Here is a 20,908-nt window from a genome sequence, read left to right as displayed (position 1 = left end):
ATGTAATCTTTTTTCAGTCTCCCTCGTCACATGGGCTGCTGCCACGGGAATGCCATGGCGGCTCTGAGATTTCGTGCAGCGGCGAGGCCGGAGGCAAGGCGGCCACAACCGGCAGAGATGCGGGCGCTCACTCTATAGCTCTCATTGGCGGATAGGGCTCCCGAGGTGTAGACGCGAAGACGCCGCCCGGAGAAGACGAGGATGTCCGCGCCTCCGCGGCGTTCGCACTACAGAGGAGCAGAGGCGAGGACGCCGCCCAGGGAAGACGAGGATGTCCCAGCGGAGGAGTGGACGTGCGTAGGTGACGCGCAAGCCGGCCGCACTAGCCGGCGGGGTGAAGTAGAGCGGCGCGGTACTACCAGCGCCTCCGGGCTGTTGCGCCGTGTTGGCGCTAGGTGTGACTTGCACGGTCGCCGCGTAGTGGCATCCGGATGCGTCGGCCTCGCGCGGCAACACGGCGGACGGGGGCTGCCCCTGTGCTATCTGAAGAATTGTACAGTACAAATGTTCTGCCCCTGTTTTTTTTTTAGCATCAGTACAGACACAAGCGCTCATATACACGCGCATACACTCATCCCTATGAACGCACACACGCATATCCTACCCCTATGAGCACCTCCGAGAGACTGAGCCGGCATATCATCTTGAGATTTACGAAGTCACCGTAGGCGCCTCGTCGTCGACGGGAACGTCTCCTCCCACTGAAAGCGCATCGCCGGAAATCCTGAAATAAATCAGGAATAATGCGATCACCAAGATTTGAACCCTGATGGGTTGGGGATACCACTGTCCACCTAACCAACTCAACCACAGGTTGATTCGCTGTTCTGCCCCTGTGTTATCTGAAGAATTGTAGTTGTCTAAAGAAACGGTCAGAAGAACCTCTGTTATCTGAAGAATTGTACAAATGTTCTGCCTGTAGCTTTTCAATGGTGATGAACATACTGGAAAACCTGAAGGACCTCCCTGCAGATTGTGTCATGAGCGAAAGAGACATCAACGCACTGTGTAGTCGTTTTCCTAACTGCATGTTCCAGCTCGCTCGTACTCCCTTCGTATTTTTTTTACTCCGCATATAAGATTTGATCAAAGTCAAACTACACAAAGTTTGACCAAATTTATATAAAAAATATAAACATCTACAATATTAAAACTATATAGTATGAAAATACGATTCATGGTGCATTTGATAATATTGATTTCATGTTGTGAATGTTTATATTTTTTTAATATAAAGTTAGTTAAACTCTAGAAAATTTGACTTTGATCAAACCTTATATGCGGACTAAAAAAAACGGAGGGAATACATGAATTAACATAGTGCACTAATTTAGGTGCGCTAGCTCGGTCATCAGGGCTTTGTAATGTTTTGCTAGGCTTGACCCTTTCGTTTATTTCTAACCTTGCTTCTAAATACTAGAAGGCGGCCCATCTCTCTCAAAGTTTGTGCGTCATTAATCGGAGGAGACGGGGAATGGCTACAATGAATGCCCATCAGGCGGCGGTACTGTAGTCATGCTTCCCCCGATAAAGCATCCATCATCAGTAGCAAGGCTACAGTGCGGAGTGATCAACCAGACCCGCAAGAGGCGGGTGCGGCCTGTCAGCCGAGTACACGACAGCCGGCGGGCCCCAGCAGCCGGCGAAGAAGCCGGCGTCTAGATAGACTGATGGTCGGGTCCTACACCTGACCGAATTACCATTGTACCCTTGGGGGTAGGCCTATATAAACCCCAGGCCACCCATGCAAAGGGTTCAGAACCTAAAAAGACACACACACATAGAGAAGGGAAGTAGGGCTAGCCTTGTTCTTCTTCCTCCTCAAGCTAAACAGCTCAAGAAGCAATCTTGTAGCTACCATTGTTGAGATAGTGATTATGAGGAGACCCTGAAGAGTAGGACTAGGGGTGTTATCTTCTAGGAGAGCCCTGAACTTGGGTAAGATTCACAGGCGTATGTGATCTCGCTCACTCCCGCTTTTAAAGCCCGGCGACATACTCTTGTCCCTCTCCATGATTAGTCATTCTTTGGCATATGTCGCACCACAACCCCGACACTAAGTCATTGGCATACGACATTTATCATTTCCTCCTACAACAAACTAATAAAAAATGGATTGTCGCACGTAAAAATCCCTGGAAAACAAATAGCCTATGCTAGGTTTCGATCCTACGATCTCGCTCACACAAAACCGGACTACGATCAGCTAGCCACTCAACCACAAAGCTGCTGTCGAACATTAAGGCGCCAAATACTTTAACAACAGACAACATGGTTGAGATTTTGGGGAAAACATTTTAGAAACATTTCTTGATAATTTCGAACAATTTGAAATACCGCAAATATTTTTTTGATATTCCAAGCTTTCTTTCTGAAAAATGTGAACAATTTTTGTAATCCGAATTTAGAAAAAACAATAACAGTTTTTTTTGCAAAACCTAACAGTTTTCTAAAACGTGAACAATTTTGGAAAAATTGAATATTTTCTGAAAACAAAGAAAAATTTATAAAATTCTTGAACATTTTTTGAAACATAGAACATCTTTCTGAAATTGAGAACAAATTTTGGAAATGAGAACATTTTTTGAAATTCCTGTACATTTTATGAATGACATTCTGAACATATTGTGAAAAAGAGAAATTTGTTAGAAATTCCTGAACATTTTTTGAAAACATGAACATGACAAAAATTCAAAACGAGAACATTTTTAAAAATTTACTGAGCATTTTCTAAAACACGAACATTTTTTTAAATTGTCAACAAAATTTTAAAATAAAAACATTTTTTTGAAATCCTGAAAGACTTTTTGAAACACGAACATTTTTTGAAATTGTGAACAAAATTTGAAATGGGAACATTTTTTGAAAATTCCTGAACATTTTTTGAAATTGAGAGCAAATTTTGAAAACAAGAACATGTTATAAAATTCCGAATAAACATTTGAAATTCTCAAACGAAAGAAACATGAAAAAAAAAAAAAGAGCAAAGAAAAGAAAACAGAAAAAGAAAAGAGAAAATTAAAACAAAAAAAAAAGAAACTAAAAGGTAAAAAAACGGTTCAGGAACCTCATAGAATGTTCCCAAAACCAGAAAAAACCCACTGGGAACCACCTAGAAGATTCCCAAAACCGGATTCGCTTTAACGTTTGAGCGGGCCGGCCCATCCTAACGCTCGTCGATCTGCCTGTGTGTGTGTTCTCTCGACTAGTTGCCGCAAAGAGCGGCAAATAGAAATTTCCCTACCGCTAAAGGTCCCAGCAGTAGGGTACCTTGTCTACCGCCGCCACCTTTAGCGATAGTCACTTTGTCACATGAGCGTGATTAGTGGTGTTCGTCTGACCGAGGTTCACCGTCATTGACCCCAAAAGTAACCCACATAGCCTACCGTCGCCGTGTAGGGCGGTAGACCGCACGGCCAAATCGTGGTATACCTTTGTACAGGGATTAAATCGTGCTAAACTTTGGGTACAAGATCAAGACCATCCTTGGCAATGGCATGTGCAATGGACAGGGTTTTCCCTTTTTCAAACTAGATGACCCGTTGCGCCAATGGCGCAAAGGCCGAATGCAAGCCAAATATAGAAAGAGTGTGCATTAAAATATTGCTGCTCAAAAAGCACAGCTCATGATACTGTATGCAGCAAGCAAGCGACAATCATACGCACAGGATTGTCATGGTTTGTTTTACATAAGATTCAAAATGATGCACTAAGTTATGTCGCAAAGAACTCTTGTGATCTGCTTAGATTGGATAGACAATCATGCAGAGGCCTTTGAACGTGCACTTGAAGGCGAAAGCATATATTTCTTGCATAATGGTTGTTTCAAAAACATACCACGCAACAGGCTAAGCAGCAAATAACCGACAGTTAAATGCACAGGTTGGCCTTAGGGGATTACATAAGACCCAAAAGGATGATAAACGTAGAAGTCTTGGTTGGCATATATAGTAATGCTAAGTTATGTAACAAGGGGCTCTTGCAACTTGCTTATATTGAGTAGACGATCAGGTGCAGTCCCTTGGAAGTGCATTTGAAGGCTAAAGCGTATTCTTGCCCTTTGTTCATGCTAGATGACCCGTTGCGCCCATGGCTCAAAGGGCGAGAGCAAACCAAGCTTTCAGACCATGCAAATTGGAATATTTAGAGACCGGTCTTAAAATCCTTGAAGCATAAGGAAATAGATATTTAGGTACGATGTTCATAGATAGCGTTATATATTACATTGGTGGTAGATCAGTTCACGGTAAGCAAAGCTACATAGATAGAGATGTCGCATATAAATAGCTTTGGTCACCCAGCTTATGGTAACTGAGATATGCAGTCATTTAGATTAGGTGGTCATCGCTTCTTGTGCCATTGGCATAAAAATGACCTCATCATCTAAGCAACTCTTTATGGTGGCTACCTTTGGTGGTTGTCATTGGGCAAAGCAGAAATTAATGTCCTCCATATCATCGTCAAATCCCCAATAATACTTGTTTGTTTTCTGTAGAATGTCCTTTGATTGTAAAGTTGTATCATTAAGGCGATCCACAACATACATTATCTGTGAGATAATATGGTTGAGATCGTTGTCTTCAAGCATTGATCATGTTGTGGAGTTGGTATTTATGACGCAATAAAGTTCCTTTACTTCCGTGTGATTTCTCCTTAGACCATTGCACCTGTTATTGCTCATATAGTCTATTATTCCTTCTTTTTCTTTCAGCTCGTGTTCCAAAACTTTTTTTGGAACCAATTGTAGCTTATTATAGTTGAACCCTTGTATCACTTTGTTGTAAGAGCCTTCCATGTATTTAAGAGGTTTGTTTGTCAGGCGATCTTCATCCTCTTCTAGTTTTCCGTAGGCATAAATGAATATTGATTTCTTTGCAAGTCCATTGTATACCTAGTACTCAGATGGATAAGACTGAGCAGTTGCCTCGAGACCAACGGTCCTTGCCTTGTGTGTTGAGTAAACTGCGTTTGGAAGGCCAAGCTATAGTATCATAGCATCCAGAAGCAATTTTGATGGAATCTATTTTGTTTCCATCACAAGTTCACAACGGACTAATGACAGAGAGGAAGATATTATGAGCAAGTGTTTGAAGCTTTACAACGCATGATTGTATATGTGCCTATATATCTATTATTTTTTTGTGACAAGAACATTGTTGATAAACAATTGTAATGGTAACTGAATGTGGTGTTCACATGTACAATCTCGAACTATTATGGTTTACTGTTGAGTCCCATGTTAAACCATGTGCGCGTTGAAAATATTTGCATTTTTCAGTAACTTTGTGTCCGAGCAACCATCTCAAACATGATGCGTTATGAGAATATTTGACTTCGTTAGTAGAAAAGTAGGTTTTATCAACCACTTAGGGTACTAATTCAAACCCTTCAAGATGAAAAATAATGTATAATACAAACTTGCTGCGCTAAATGATGCAGAGTCCCATATAAAACTATTAATGCTTTGAAATTATTTGCATTTGCTAGTAAATTTAGATTTTAGCAAACACTTAGTGTATCAATTGAAACCGTTGTAGATTAGAAGTTAAGAGGATTTCTCTTTAAAAATGTATAATTGAGTGTGCACAATTTGGATCGATTACATTTGCAAACATGGGATTGAAACAACGGTTTACATAACTAATACCTTGCATTTAGGATAACATACAATAAGGTAGAATCAAAGATATCGTTCTTCCATAGGGATTCAATAACCTTCATTACATGAAAACATAGAGCATGTTATTGAGCAAGTTGATGATTTAATTAATAAATGAATGCAAATCACAAAAGTTATTAAACTTTAGCAACTGCATAACCTTATCGATGATGGGATAAGGATAGGATGATAATGAAAGTACTCCTAGAGCAAGTATTGTAATAACCCATTTTATTATGTCAAACCAATGCAAATGCCTCTCATGGTATCACTTAATCACATAGTTGCCTGGTCATAATTGAATATGCGCATGTCTAGTCATCAAAATTTTGTTCGGATCCTAATTGAATGAGCGCATGCCTAGTCATCAAAATCCTTATCATGACTATGCGATTAGCTCATGCATTTCATACCTCCCCCACAACTTCAATCCCAAAAATTCTGAAACTAATTTTGCTACCTTGAATCAAGTGTGTTTCTTTAAATTTGAGAAAATGACAGAACTGTGATATATGTGTTTGGTGATGATCCGACTACTGGAATTTCATGAATATTTATATATGGGAGTTACATGTTATCTACAAACTCCAGTAAAAATTTCATGCATTTCAGAATTTATCACTTACCTATAGTTCAACCCAAAGTTGGGGCAGATTTTATTTCGAATTTGAACAGTAGCATCTGTGAAATTTTCCAAGATATTTTTGTAAAATTTTGAGCACCGAAACATTTAGATCATGCTAATCTGGAGAAGCTTATGAAGGAACAGAGGAGGAAGAGATGTTCCTGTCAATCTGATTTGCGTTTATTGTCATTCAGCCCCTGCCTTTGACACTGACCAGTTGGTGAGTCCAGCAGCGCAGAGAAGGAAAGACTTGAACCCGTGACTTGCACCTCCATAAAGCCTGCCTTTGCCACTACGCCATCACAAGCGCAGTTGCTACGGGAGAGATGCCGCGTATTTAGCAGCACGGTGATTGTTTGGATTCAAATTTCAAAAAAAACTTGAATTTTTTTCTCGGTACGAATGTTTTCCGTGAGGTAGCAGTAACCGCTCGGGATCACGAAATTTTGAGCGGTACCCAAAACAGTGGTCATTACCAGGCTGCCATGTTGGCGCCAAAATGTGGGCCGTGAGAAGGCCTAGAATGCGGTACATAGGTCTTCAGGCAAGCCAGCACACGCTCACCCCTAGAAAAGAAAAACAAGTAACAAGCTATGTTCGCCTAAAAAGATCTGACCGCTAAGCATACGAGGAAGCCCTAGTTTACTGGCACTCACTAATACTTGTTTTGTCCTGACATCAAAAGCATCTCGTTGTTGCAGAATCTGGAAATGGAAGTGAAGAACCACCTCATGATGCCATTGGCCAGCTACACGTTTAAGCCCCTCCTTTAATTTTATCATCTAGTCCATGGTTAATCTTGTACTACTTATATCACTGCAGGAGCTTAACCAGCCATGACATACGGTGAGGAGTTTGATGTCTGTTGACTGGATCTGGTTATACTAATCAAAGCTCAACCACTAACTCGCAACGTCTCAAGCCTACCCAGATTTCTTTCAGTCAGCTGAAAGCGTTGGTCGGGTGCTTCGGCACAGCGTTGTTTCTTACGAACTTCGCCGCTGGGGAGGATCGATAAACTAGCTGAACCCTATGCACGGTCGATGCCATGCTGTAAATAGAGGTGGAATGCCCCATTTTAGTATGTGTATGCGCATCAGGTGCAAGTGCTATTTTGATAAGATCTCATCATATTTTCTGCTGAACTGCAAGGGCCAGCATCTTCATGCTCGTTGTTGTCCACTAAGTCCCATAAAGAATAGTTGGTGTTTACTTTGGCAGAGTCCCATAAAGAATAGTTGGTGTTTGTAGCAATGTTTTCTTTTCTTTTCAGGTTCAGTAAAAAAGGCCCAACTGCATGTGTCTGGTGATTAAGACAACACTCGGTGACCCTGTTCTACTCCCTATGATCCATATTAGTTGACCCTGGTCGTACTAACTTTCCACTAAACCGGTGTCAATTAATTTGGTTTGGGGAAGTACTTATTTTGTGCTTATGCACATAAAAATAGACATAGCATTTCAGACGAATTCCATTGATTCCAGGCCTATGTGGACCAACTTGCCATTGGTGCTATTTGACATTTATGAACATCTTGTGCTGAAATATCAAAAGGTTAGGCCTCACTGCTCTCCCTGGTTGGGGAACTGCAAAGCAAATCGGCAGTTTGTTTGTTCAGTTGCAACAACTAATACAGTATTAGTACTACCCTACTGCAAACAGAGTAACATGCATGTAGTTTCTAGGTGCAAGTAATAAAACCACCCTCATTGCTCCATTCCTAGTCGGTTGCTTCGATAGTTAAGCAATCTAAGTGAAAGTACGCACTGTTGAACATTACAGCGCTTTCCTGACTGTTGGAACTCTAGACTGACACCGACTTCAACATGGCATTACTGATTTAGAGGTTCTACGATGTAGAGCTCCTTTGACAACTTTACTTGCCGTGGGTGCAAATGGCGTGGTAAGGTAGAAAGGGTGTTCATGACACATCCTTGCTAGTCTATTTTCTCTTTTGGGCTTTTCATTTGATATTTCATTTATTTTGTGAAATGTTCCAGGTATATTATAAAAGTTCACCAGAAACAAAACACCTCGAACATATAAAAATTACATCCATGTCCCTAGACCACCGAACTACCACTATCGTCGCCAGAACGAGCCGCCGACACACCATTATCGCCGCTCCTCTATCAAAGCCGGTTTGACCTTGTTGACGACAAGCGATAAGTCTTTGTACATGTGCCCCTAAGGACCGGCACCCTAAAGTCACAATCGTCGCCATTGAACACTTGAATAGATACGAAGTATCTGACACCAAATCTCGTCACATACGAGAAACCCTAACCTCACCGTCCCAAGGAGACGGCAGAAATCTATGCTGGAGCTCCTTCGACTACGTCCAGACCGACGAACTCGAGGAGGATCAGAGCCCAAAAGACAAACTCGAAGAGAAAGCACCGCCATCCGCCCGATCCCGACCTGCAAGGACTAAAACCCCTTGGCTAAACTACTAGCCGGAGCGGAGGCACCGATCGAGATTCCCCTCCATCCCATGAACCACTAGAGTAGCATGCAGAAGCAACGTGAATTCACGGGCTCGCCGGTGAAGAGTGGAGAGGGAAGAGTTTATCCTAGCCTCAAAGGATAGAGGAAGCGGTATATATGTCGGTTTTCTCTATTTTTCATTTTATTTGGTTGACTATTCAAGCTAGTTGACTTCCTTTGACTAAACTTTAGTAGTAGTATATAGAATGCGTATAAGCAATGTCAATATTATCCCGACAATCCCTATTTGGGTGTATCACTCCAAAGAATTAAACAATAGAAACAACATCAAAGATTTACCTTTGATCACTCACAGTTCTCTAGAATATTCATAATTTTTAGTAGCCTAAATTTGCACTTGCACACTGCCAACTTCGTCAAAACTTAGCAGCAGTTTTTGATGGAAATCAGTAGGATGAGTGTAGGTCCAAGTTGCAATGACTAACAAGTATGGTAGTATGCCTGACTGTTGCCCTAAAAAAAGCACTTGAGTGCGTTTTTTTTACTGCACTTGTTTGGTTCTTGCCATGCATGACAGGCAGGAGAAACTGGCCACCAGAGGGAGACCAGCAGCTGACCGTCTGAAACCGAAGCCATTCTGGGCCGAACACTTCGCAACCTCCTGAACGCACTCGCGCCCCTCCCCCTTTTAGCCGCCCTTCCCTCGCTCCCTCCTCTGCCACTCCCAACACGGACGGCACGCCCACGCCTCCGCCTCGGCTTCGGCTTCCCCCCTCCCTCACCTCACTCACCAGCGCGGGCGCCATGAAGAAGAGGCACACCCCAGCGAGCTGCGGCGGCGGCGGCGAAGGCGTCCGCTGCGGCGTCGCGCTGCTCCTCGCGGCGCTGGTCCTGTCCGGCGACGTCGCCGGCGCCACCTCCTTCAACTACAAGGACGCGCTCACCAAGTCGATCATGTTCCTCGAGGCGCAGCGCTCCGGGAAGCTGCCGCCCGACAACCGCATCAAGTGGCGCGGCGACTCCGGCATGGAGGACGGCAAGCTCGCCCATGTACGTATTGCGTGCGTTATTGCCGCCGCTGATCTCCCTCTCTCCGCTTAATTTCGTTCCTTCGCTTCCATACGTGCTGCCTGCATGCATGAGTTTCTTGGTTTGGTCGATCATGTCCGTCGTGCGTGCATTCATGTTGAATGCATGCATGTGTTAAGATGGGTGCGGCGTTCATGGCGTACGTTATGAAATCGCCATGCCCGCTTGATTCACGCACATATAACTGCTAATTAATGTCCATGGGCGTTCATGTCCGTTGAGCTATTTTTGAGCTAAAACCAGTGATGAAACGTCGTCTCACAATTTGATCTAGTTTGCATGCATGCATTTCAAGCAGCTGATGCATGGACACGGATTTTTCCTAACCCGTTGTGCGGGCAACTTATATCCTTACCGTTCATCCAGCATGTTGTCCAATCGATGTGGCCCACCCTGGTGTCCGCCATGCATGTATTCGACGGGGAGATGATATTCTAGTGCATGTATATGAAGCCCTATAAAACTAGATTCCCTTGGGCCCACCAAAGCACATCCCACCGTGTTGCACCTCTTCTAACACAAAATTACACAACAAACAAATATATCATCATAACTTATAAATAAATTATGCAAATTTAAATTCATTTATGTATTTGAGTTTCTCATGGCCAGCTCTACAAAACAAGTCCAATATGCATATATTTCATAAATTGTGGATTCGGTTATTATTGCAAACCCAAGACAAAACTAAATTGTGAATGGCTAAAAATTAAGTTCCATAAACTCTATATCAAAGTTCAGACAAGCTTTTTATATAGTTTTTGGGTTCCAAATAGCAAAGTTCTTTACTATTTCTAACAAAGTGCGGATCTACTATTCAGAAAGTTCTTCAACTCCTGGTTCTTTTAATTTAATATTTGAGAATAAAAAGAAAAGTTCTTCACTGTTTTCAGCAAAGTTTACCAATTCTCTGAAAGTTCTTTAGAGTTTGAAGTTAAAGTTCAAGTAGGGAAAACATAAAATTCTTCGGTAGTTCAACTTCAAAGGCCCCAACTTATGGTAAAATTCGGATATATCTCGTACATACTAGTTCACCGTGTGTAGAACAAAATATCTCGTACATACAGCCGCACATAGATCTTTTTTGATCCATAAAAGAAAGGCACGCAATACCATATCTTTCAGCACATCTTCCCTCCTATATTCACCGAATCAAAAAAAGTTAAATCTCTTCTTCTGTCCCTCATATAGATCAAATCTTCACACGGTGAATAAAAGCAAGCAAGAAAAAATGCATCACACTTTCTGCAGCTTAAGAAGCATCGACACATGACATAAACAATTATCCACGAAAATGCATCGGAGTGAGGATTCAAAATAAAGATAGAGGAAGAATCCACAACCACAAAATCCACTGCATAAAATCTACAGATTTAATCTACGAATCCATGGAAAGAGCTGCTCTAACCCAATGCATACGCATGCACAGCAGCAAATGCTACTGGTCTCATGTATGCATGCACATCGGAGCTCATCTGATCTTGGGGCCTTGAAGCTCAGGACGGGGGGCAGAAGAGGTGGCCGCGCTGGTGGAGGAGCAGGTTGGAGAAGTAGACCACTGGAGCAGTGAGGGGCGGTGGAGGAGCAGGTCGGAGAAGTAGACCACCGGAGCAGTGAGGGGCGGAGCCGTGCCGGTGGCCTGACCCGGATCTGAACAGTGAGGAGGAGAGAAGAGGCGAGAGGGGGGATTCACGGGGTGGGGACTGTGTAGGTCCGTAGGAGTGGGGTACTGTATTTGCAAGGTATAGGAGAGGAAAAAGGATTTTCAGCATGGTCCCGCGTGGGCCAGGCGGCATGGATCCAGAGGAGCGCGTGCGGAGAGGATTGCGGTTGCACGCACAACGGGTTAGGAATCGCCATATTTGCTGATGCATGCAACTCTATAGTGGTCTGAGCAATATCTCGACCAAATAAATCATTGTATAATATCTCGTTAGTAGCATGTTATAGCGCGATATAGCAGACTAATAGCGTGTATTTTAAGAAGATCAACTATTTTTTTGTAGCACGTTATTTTTTTTCATTGTGCATAACGAGAGCGTTCTCATTCGATGAATCAGGTTGATCTAACGGGCGGGTACTACGACGCGGGCGACAACGTGAAGTACGGGCTGCCGCTGGCGTTCACGGTGACGACGCTGGCGTGGGCGGCGCTGGCGTTCAAGCCGGAGCTGCAGGCGGCGGGGGAGCTGAAGCACGTGCAGGAGGCCATCAGGTGGGGCACCGACTACATCCTCAAGTGCGCCGCCAAGAAGAACCACATGTGGGTCCAGGTGGGCGACGCCAACCTGGACCACCAGTGCTGGGTCCGCCCCGAGAACATGCCCACGCCCCGCACCCTCTACCAGATCGACGGCAACACCCCCGGCACCGAGATCGCCGCCGAGACCGCCGCCGCCCTCGCCGCCTCCGCCATGGTCTTCCGCAACGACAAGAACTACGCCCGCCGCCTCATGAACAAGGCCAAGCTGCTCTACCAGTTCGCCAGGAGCCACCTCAAGACCTACGACGGCGAGTGCCCCTTCTACTGCTCCTACTCGGGCTACAACGACGAGCTGCTCTGGGCCGCCACCTGGCTCTTCATGGCCACCAAGCGCCAGGTCTACGCCGACTTCATCACCCACGAGGCCATCTCCTCCAGCGTCGCCGAGTTCAGCTGGGACCTCAAGTACCCCGGCGCGCAGATCCTCCTCGCCCCGCACAACATGAACGCCAGCGGCGGCTTGCAGAGCTACAAGACGCAGGCCGACAACTTCGTCTGCGCCGTGCTCCCCGACACCCCCTTCCACCAGGTCTTCATCACCCCCGGCGGCATGATCCACCTCCGCGACGGCGCCAACTCGCAGTACGTCACCGGCACCGCCTTCCTCTTCCTCGTCTACGCCGACTGGCTCCACACCGCCCGCCAGGACGTCATGTGCGGCGCCACGCCCATCAAGCCCGCCAGGCTCAGGGAGTTCGCCAAGCAGCAGATGGACTACCTCCTCGGCGCCAACCCGAGGGGGAGGTCCTACGTCGTCGGCTTCGGGGCCAACCCGCCCACGCAGCCGCACCACCGCGGCGCGTCCACGCCGGTGCTCAAGCCCGGGACGGTCGTCAACTGCGGCATGAGCTTCGGCGACTGGTTCGCGCCCGACCGGCCCAACCCCAACGAGCTCACGGGGGCCATCATGGGCGGGCCCGACGGCGCCGACAACTTCATCGACAAGCGCAACGCGTCGGCGTGCACCGAGCCCTGCACCTACATCAACTCCCTCGCCATCGGCGCGCTCGCCGCGCTCGCCGGACGCGGGCCCAACCTCGTCGCCTCCAAGTCCCACGGATACGATCAGATGTAGTATCGGTTGATTCGTACGTCGTTGAGCCGGCCCGTCGATTCCATGCCACAAACCACATCCACATGCTTGCGTTGCATGCATGTTGACTCCTCGGATAAAGTAGTTTCTTTCTCACTCGCGCTCTCTGTCTCTGCTTCTCAGTTTAATTAGGAAAGTACTACCTTCTTGATTAATTAATTAATTGTGTTACAATCGAGTTAATCCGTACTTTATGACCAAATTGATGTGTAGTATGTGTCAGTTAGTACTCTCTTTGTAAACTAACATAAAAGCGTTTAGATCACTAAAGTAGTAATCTAAACGGTCTTACATTAGTTTACGAAGGGAGCACTTGTTAACACACCTGACGGCTCGACCGCACCGGCCAGCAAGACACGGGCCCGGCCCAGCCGCGCCCGACGCAGCAACCCGCTCTACTTCGGCCCAGAGTGGCACAACCAGCCCGGCCCAGCCACCGCGACTACTTAAGGCGAACGCTCCTCTCTCCCTCGCCATCCAGTGGATCACGAACGGCGGCGGCGGCACGAACCCTAGTTCTTCTTTCGATCGATCCATTCTTGTAATCCCGTTGTATCAGACTGATTGCTACCATGAGATAGTAGATCGATCCTTACCACTACTCTGTCCCTAACATCTGGTACCAGTCGCCAGCACAACTCCACTCTTCCGCCCGATCTGGCTCATCTCATCGAAACTCGAGGGATTCGCCACGGTCGTTTCCTCGTCGAAGCCATGGATCCGTCCGCAAAGGCCTACCTCGACAAGCTTACAGCGACGATGGAGGCCAACACCGCGGCTCTCACCGCGGTCACATCCCGCCTCGACGATCTCGTCGCATGGCGGCCGGATCTGGAGCGCCGCGTCTCCGATCTGGGCGACGCGGTCACCGCCCTCCAACAGGCGCGCCCAACCTCCACCACCGACGCCAACGGGGGCGCGCCACCTCTTCACGCTACGGCACCACCGCCCGTGCTGCCCTCCGACAACTTGGGCCTGGCGGGAGGCGATGAGGACACCCCTCAAGGGTCTAAGGACCACGACGACTTCAGTTTGCATCGGGGGAGGCCGTCGGTGTCGTTCTAGACGCCGCTGGCCCTCCCGGCCAACGGTCAGATCGAAAACTTACCTTCTCCTTTTGCGCACGCTAGTCAGATGCTTGCGGGTTTGGTACAAGCCCACCCCTCTATCTCGTTTCCGCAATTTACGGGCGAAAATCCGAACATGTAGAAAACGATGTGCGAGCAGTACTTTTCCATGTTTGGCATCCACAAAACCTTCTGGGTTCCCATGGTCGCCCTCAACTTCTCAGGGGCTGCGGCCATTTGGTTACAGTCAGTCCAAAAGAAGCTCAATAGCTTCGATTGGGAGTCTTTTTCTGCCCTATTAACTACTCGATTTGGTCGCGATCGACATCAGTTGCTCATTCGTCAATTCTATACCATTAAACAGACATCCACCATAGCTGATTTTATCGAGCGCTTTGAGTTAATCATTAATCATTTGAGCTCTTATTCAGACTCGATTCACCCATTTTATTTTCTCACCCGTTTTGTGGAAGGATTGCGGGCGGACATTTGAGCGGTGGTCATGGTCCAGCGACCACCCGACCTGGACACGGCCTGTGCCTTGGCGCTACTTCAGGAGGAGGTGGCTGACAACGCGCGTGCGGAGGTGCAGCGCCCCACGCCTACGCGCCCTCCTGACGCGCCGACGAGACCCAATGTACCGCTTCCTCTGCCTCTTCCACCGGCGCGCGCGACACCACCAGCTCCAGCCGCGGATCGCCGCGGTACCGACGCCGCGCGAGCTGACTCCACCAAGCTCAAGGCCCTGCGCGACTACCGTCGAGCGCGGGGCTGTGCTTCAAGTGCGGCGAGCGTTGGGGACCTGACCACACGTGCCCCACGTCAGTCCAACTCCACGTCGTCGAAGAACTTCTGGAGCTCTTCCGCATCGACGCCACGACTGCACCAACCCAGCCGGAGGCCGTCCCAGAAGAAGTGGTCATGGCTATCTCCAAGCCGGCCCTGACTGGGGGCGTATCGAACAAGGCGTTCCAGTTGCGCGCATGGATCCAGGGGCGCGAAGCGTTGATGCTTGTCGACTCCGGAAGCACCACTTCGTTCATCAATGAGCGGCTGGCGACGACCATCCAGGGCGTCCAACCTCTTCCCCGCGCCTATCAAGTACGCATCGCCGACCGGGGAGCACTCGCCTGCTCTGCAAGTGTGCCACAATGTCAATGGTGCACTCAAGGCCACCAGTTCATGACGGATATGAAGGTGCTGGCGCTCGGGACGTACGATGCAATCTTGGGGATGGACTGGCTCGAGGAGCACAGCCCCATGACGGTCGACTAGCGTGCAAAGTTCATTGAGATGCCGTCGCCCGCGGGACCGATTCGCCTTCGTGGGCACGAGTCTAATTCGTCGACTTGCACGGTCATCAACGCCCTTCAACTCCAACAACTCTGCAACTCCGGTGCAATCACTCATATGGCGTTGATCTACGCGACTGCCAGTGAGGACAACAGCAGCGTCACCAACTCACCAGAGATACAAGCAATTCTAGAAGAATTCTCTGATGTGTTCAAGGAGCCAGAAGGGTTACCGCCACGTCGCGACTGCGATCACAAGATTCCTCTCATCCCAGGAGCCCAGCCGGTGAACATCCGGCCCTATCGACACAAGCCAGAGCATAAGAAGGAAATTGATGCTCAGGTAGAGGAACTGCTTCGCAAAGGGATTATTCGGAAGAGTACCAGTCCTTTCTGCTCACCAGCTATCCTCGTCAAGAAGAAAGACGGAACATGGAGACTCTGCATCGATTACAGACATCTCAATGCCATCACCTACATTGCCAAGTACCCCGTGCCCATCATCGAGGAATTACTGGACGAGTTACATGGTGCGTCATGGTTCTCCAAGTTGGACCCGCGCTCAGGATATCACCAGATCCGTTTGGCAGAGGGTGAAGAGTACAAGACCGCGTTTCAGACGCACTCAGGCCACTACGAATTCTTGGTGGTCTCTTTCGGGTTAGCGGGTGGACCGGCCACATTCAACGGATCTCTCACAACTACACTCAAACTAGTCGACCGCAAGTGCGTTCTCCTCTTCTTCGACGATATCCTGGTGTTCAGCAAGACTCTGCGAGACTACATCAATCACCTGCGACAAGTCCTGCAACTCTTGCGCCGGGACCAATGGCGGGTGAAGATGTCCAAGTGTGAATTCGGACAGCGCAGCCTATCATACCTTGGGCACGTCATCAGTGACCGTGGGGTATCCACAGAACCTACGAAGATCCAAGCAGTGTCCAACTGGACGACACCATCGGATGTCAAGGCGGTCCGCAGCTTCTTGGGACTAGCTGGGTACTATCGAAGATTCGTCAAGAACTTCGGAATCATAGCTTAGCCACTATTCAATCTTCTCAAAAAAGGGGCACCATTCGTCTGGACACCAGCCACCGACACAGCATTCCAGCTGCTCAAGCAACATCTGATCGAAGCACCAGTTCTGGCACTGCCCAACTTCGCCAAACCTTTCGTGATCGAGACCGACGCACGTGACAAAGGGATAGGGGCGGTACTGCAGCAGGAGGGTCACCCGATCGCTTACATGAGCAAAGCTCTGAGCCCCCGATACCAAGGCCTCTCGACCTATGAGAAAGAATATTTGGCAGTCATTGTAGCTGTCGACCAGTGGCGCCCATATCTCCAGCATGCGGAGTTTACCATACTCACTAATCAGCGCAGCTTGACACACCTGACAGAGCAGAGGCTTTCGACGCCATGGCAGCAGCGAGCCTTCACTAAACTGCTGGGACTCCGATACGTCATCAAGTACAAAAAAGGGGGCGAAAACACAGCAGCGGATGCCTTGTCCAGAGCAACAATAACTGAAGTGCTGCACACAATCAGTGTGTGCCAACCAGCATGGCTCGAAGATATTCTCGCCAGCTACAACACCAATCCTCAAGCGCAGAGACTCCTTGAGCAACTGGCGGTTCGCGAGGACCCTAAGGGAAGATTCCAACTGCAGAATGGGTTACTCCGCTTCAGGGGCCGCATCTGGCTGGGAGGAACAACAGCTATGCAGCAGCGCATCATCGCAGCCTTCCACGACAGCCCCATGGGGGGCCACTCTGGCTTCCCAGTGACCTACCGACGCATCCGCAGGCTGTTTGCCTAGCCCAAGATGAAGGCGCATGTGCAGCAATATGTGCGTTGCTGTCAGATCTGCCAACAAGCCAAACCAGACCGCACTACTTCGCCGGGTCTGCTGATGCCATTACCAATTCCAAAAGAATCATGGGATCTAATCACCATGGACTTCGTGGACGGCTTGCCACAATCGGGTCAGTACAACTGCTTGCTCGTGGTGGTCGACAAAAGGACCCGGTTCGCCCATTTCCTTCCCCTGGCCCATCCTTACACAGCGGCAAAAGTGGTCGTCCTCTACATGCAACAGCTGTACAAGCTGCACGGATTTTCGGGAGCTATTGTATCTGACCGTGACCCAGTTTTCACCAGCCATTTTTGGCAAGAACTGTTCAAATATGCAGGAACAGAACTGCGCATGAGCACGGCGAATCATCCGCAGACGGACGGCCAAACCGAGCGGGTGAACCAGTGCATTGAAACTTATCTGCGCTGCTTCGTTCAAGCGTGCCCGAAGAGATGGAGCTTTTGGGTACCTTTGGCGCAATTCTGGTACAACTCATCACACCACTCCGCCATCGGGATGACGCTGTTCAAGGCCATGTTTGGAAGGGAACCTCGGCACTGGGGGATCACGGCATCGACCTCGTCATCAGTACCAGCTTTGCAAACTTGGCTCGAGGAGCGGGCAGTGATGCAGGACCTTATTCAACAACAACTCCATCGGGCGCGCCAGATCATGCAAGACCAGGCGAACAAGAAGCGTTCCTTTCGCCAATTCTAGGTCGGTGATCACGTCTTCCTCAAGCTGCAGCCTTACATCCAAACCTCGGTGGCCCCAAGAGCAAACCACAAGCTCAGTTACAAGTACTACGACCCGTTCAAGATCATCGGCAAGATCAATGATGTCGCCTACAAACTGCAACTTCCCCCTGAAGCAGCAGTGCACCCAGTCTTCCATGTGTCCCAACTTCGGCAAGCACTCCTTCCAGGAACCACGGCATCTCCAACACTACCAGCAACTGCAGGCGACACAGCAATCCCGATCAAGATTCTTCAGACAAGATGGCGCAAGAAGAACGAGATCATGATCGAGCAAGTCCAAGTCCAATGGTCAGCGGGCGCAGCTCTCGACATCACCTGGGGGGATCGCCAAGCACTCCAAGCACGCTTCCCTCATGCGGAGGCTTGGGGGCAAGCCTCGTCTCAAGGAGGAGGGGATGTTAACACCCCTGACGGCTCGACCACACCGGCCAGCAAGACACGGGCCGGGCCTAGCCGCGCCCGACGCAGCAACCCGCTCTACTTCGGCCCAGAGTGGCACAACCAGCCCGGCCCAGCCACCGCGACTACTTAAGGCGAACGCTCCTCTCTCCCTCACCATCCAGTGGATCACGAACGGCGGCGGCGGCACGAACCCTAGTTCTTCTTTCGATCGATCCATTCTTGTAATCCCGTTGTATCAGACTGATTGCTACCGTGAGATAGTAGATCGATCCTTACCACTACTCTGTCCCTAACAGCACTTGATTAATTATCTCGCATTCAGACTAATTAAGTATTTCAATTTTACACTAATTCTTGATTCACTAAGCTCTCTGGGATTGGAGCTCTCTACCGAATTTCATGTCTGCCCTGATTTTGACTGGGTCGTGCGTTGGAAGCACTCCATGCGTCCGTAATTTATGACCAAAATATAATGAATGCGCTTCAGTTTATTGATATCCAGCTTAAAATGTATGTGCATAGTTTTGGATGGTCGTCTCCACGGATATGGTGTCTAGTTCACGGATTAGCATTGGAGATGCCTTAAGATGCATGTATGTAGGCTACTATAACTCCTCAACAATGTAAGTGCAAAGATTGCTAATAGAACGCTAGTGTAGCAACAAAATTGGATATCTTTATATAACTTCTTATTGATATGGTTACATGCATGAGCAGCATTACAGTGAAACTTTACTAAAATAATCAAATACTTTGACCTATAAAACTGCAATACTAAATTGCTAATCCTTTATATATACTCTCTTCGTTCAAAAGTAAGTGGCGGGGTTTTAGTCTAAAAGCACGACACTTATTTTTTAAATTTGAATGGAGGGAGTATAACCTATTATTATCAATATATATGATTACATGGGCAGTACCAAATTAGCAATCTTTTTTTTTTGACGGACCAATCCTCTCTCTTTTTTTCCTTTTTTTTTTGAGGGAACAATCTTTTTTCCTTTTTTTGAGGGACCAATCCTTGTTTCAAAGACTCGATCAGAAGTACTGTTTCAGTCCAACGCTGCAGGAATTTAGATTGTCGACGACGTAGTGCTGGTGCAGGCCATGAAGCAGGCCTCGGTGTCTCTCCACGTCGCCGCCCAACTCACTGTACTTGAGCCGCATGAAGACCTGCAGCGCGTGCACGCCGGCGGCAGCCGCGAGGCGAGGGCTCCCCAACGGCGGATGGAAGCCGAGGTGATCAGCGATGCGCTCCAGCCCCAGCGGCATGGCCGGGCAGTCGGCCGCCATCCTCGCGACGTCGTAGACCTGGTCGCCGAGGTAACGCCGAACGGCGCCGACGAACCCGGCCATGTCCTTCGGCAGCGGGGCGCCGCCGGTGACAATCTTGAGGAGGTACGCAATGTGGTACGCCCCGGCGTAGGTGATCCACGATCGCGCGGCACACCGAGGGTCGAACAGGCCGGAACGCAGCAGCTTCTCCCTGAGCATCTTGGCGCTGAGGCCGCGGACACGGAGCCTGTCCACATCGAGGCCGCGGCCGGTGAGGTACGCGAGGGAGCCCTCGTCGTGCGGGTCGGACACGGGGCAGAAGTCGCGGAGGTTGAACTCCCACGCGCCGAGGTGCCGGCCGTGGCCGTCGCGGAGCGCGATGCCGACCTGGAGCGGCTTGAGCGCGTCCACGTTGGCCTTCACGACGGCGTAGCGCTCCTCCACGGTGAGGATGTTGTGGTTCCGGTCCGCGTGGTGGACGAGGCCCGGGTAGTGCACGTCGACGGCGACGTACCGGGCGTTCCAGGCCAGGTGGCAGAGCTTGTCAGATTCCTCCCTGAAGTTCCACGCCCACACAGAGCGCACCGGCACCGCGGACGACGGCACGGGAACTGCTGCATGGAAGTAGAACGGCGGCGGCTGCATTGGGGACGTCTGGTAGAAAGGCATCGGCGGCGGCGGAAACATGGGGAACATACCGGCGGTTGGGTTCATGCAGATCGGTCGTTGCCTCGACCTCCATGAGCCGGCTGCTGAGCTCGCTTTGTAATACAGAGATACAGAGGGGTTGGATCAGGGTCGTAGACTCGTAGTTGGACTCGGAGACAGGACACGAATCGGCCCGTGATTTGGAGAAGCTAGCTAGCGCCCGGTGCGTGCTCTAATTCGGAGAAGCTAGCTAGCGCGCGCCCGGATCTCCTTCACCGTAAAGGAAGAAGAAGAGTTCACAAGGATGGCTTCGCTGTTGCTCAGATCTGCCGCAGGCCGCGTTCTTGGGCGATCAATCCCGCTAGGGCTAGGCTCCTTCCGTCGGAGCCCAGGCCGGTTCCTCTCCGGTGGTGCTCAGAGGATCGAATCCAAG

At 48.8% G+C, this 20,908-nt stretch overlaps 2 protein-coding genes across 2 annotated transcripts; one reads left to right on the top strand and one right to left on the bottom strand.

The window, feature by feature from the left end:
• The first annotated feature begins 9,537 nt into the window (after window positions 1-9,537).
• LOC119314322 (endoglucanase 8-like) lies at window positions 9,538-13,160 on the top strand. The gene is made up of 2 exons (XM_037589057.1): window positions 9,538-9,783; window positions 11,883-13,160. The coding sequence occupies exons 1-2, from the start codon at window positions 9,538-9,540 to the stop codon at window positions 13,158-13,160; spliced, it is 1,524 nt and encodes a 507-aa protein (XP_037444954.1).
• Window positions 13,161-19,590: 6,430 nt separating this feature from the next.
• Window positions 19,591-20,523, bottom strand: LOC119316017 (probable CCR4-associated factor 1 homolog 11). Its single transcript, XM_037590421.1, has one exon. It carries the CDS (start codon window positions 20,521-20,523, stop codon window positions 19,591-19,593), a length of 933 nt encoding a protein of 310 aa, XP_037446318.1.
• Window positions 20,524-20,908: the final 385 nt, after the last annotated feature.

Source organism: Triticum dicoccoides, chromosome 6A (assembly GCF_002162155.2).
Source record: "Triticum dicoccoides isolate Atlit2015 ecotype Zavitan chromosome 6A, WEW_v2.0, whole genome shotgun sequence".
Lineage (NCBI taxonomy): Eukaryota > Viridiplantae > Streptophyta > Magnoliopsida > Poales > Poaceae > Triticum > Triticum dicoccoides.
Note: the sequence above shows the minus strand (reverse complement) of the source record. Positions and strands in the feature narration are given on the sequence as shown.

Bases quoted from the DNA above. Each gene is read 5' to 3' on its own strand.
- LOC119314322 (XM_037589057.1), top strand. From the start codon at position 9,538: ATGAAGAAGAGGCACACCCCAGCGAGCTGCGGCGGCGGCGGCGAAGGC. The intron at 9,784-11,882 runs GTACGTATTGCG...TCGATGAATCAG, and splicing joins AGGACGGCAAGCTCGCCCAT to GTTGATCTAACGGGCGGGTA.
- LOC119316017 (XM_037590421.1), bottom strand. From the start codon at position 20,523: ATGTTCCCCATGTTTCCGCCGCCGCCGATGCCTTTCTACCAGACGTCC.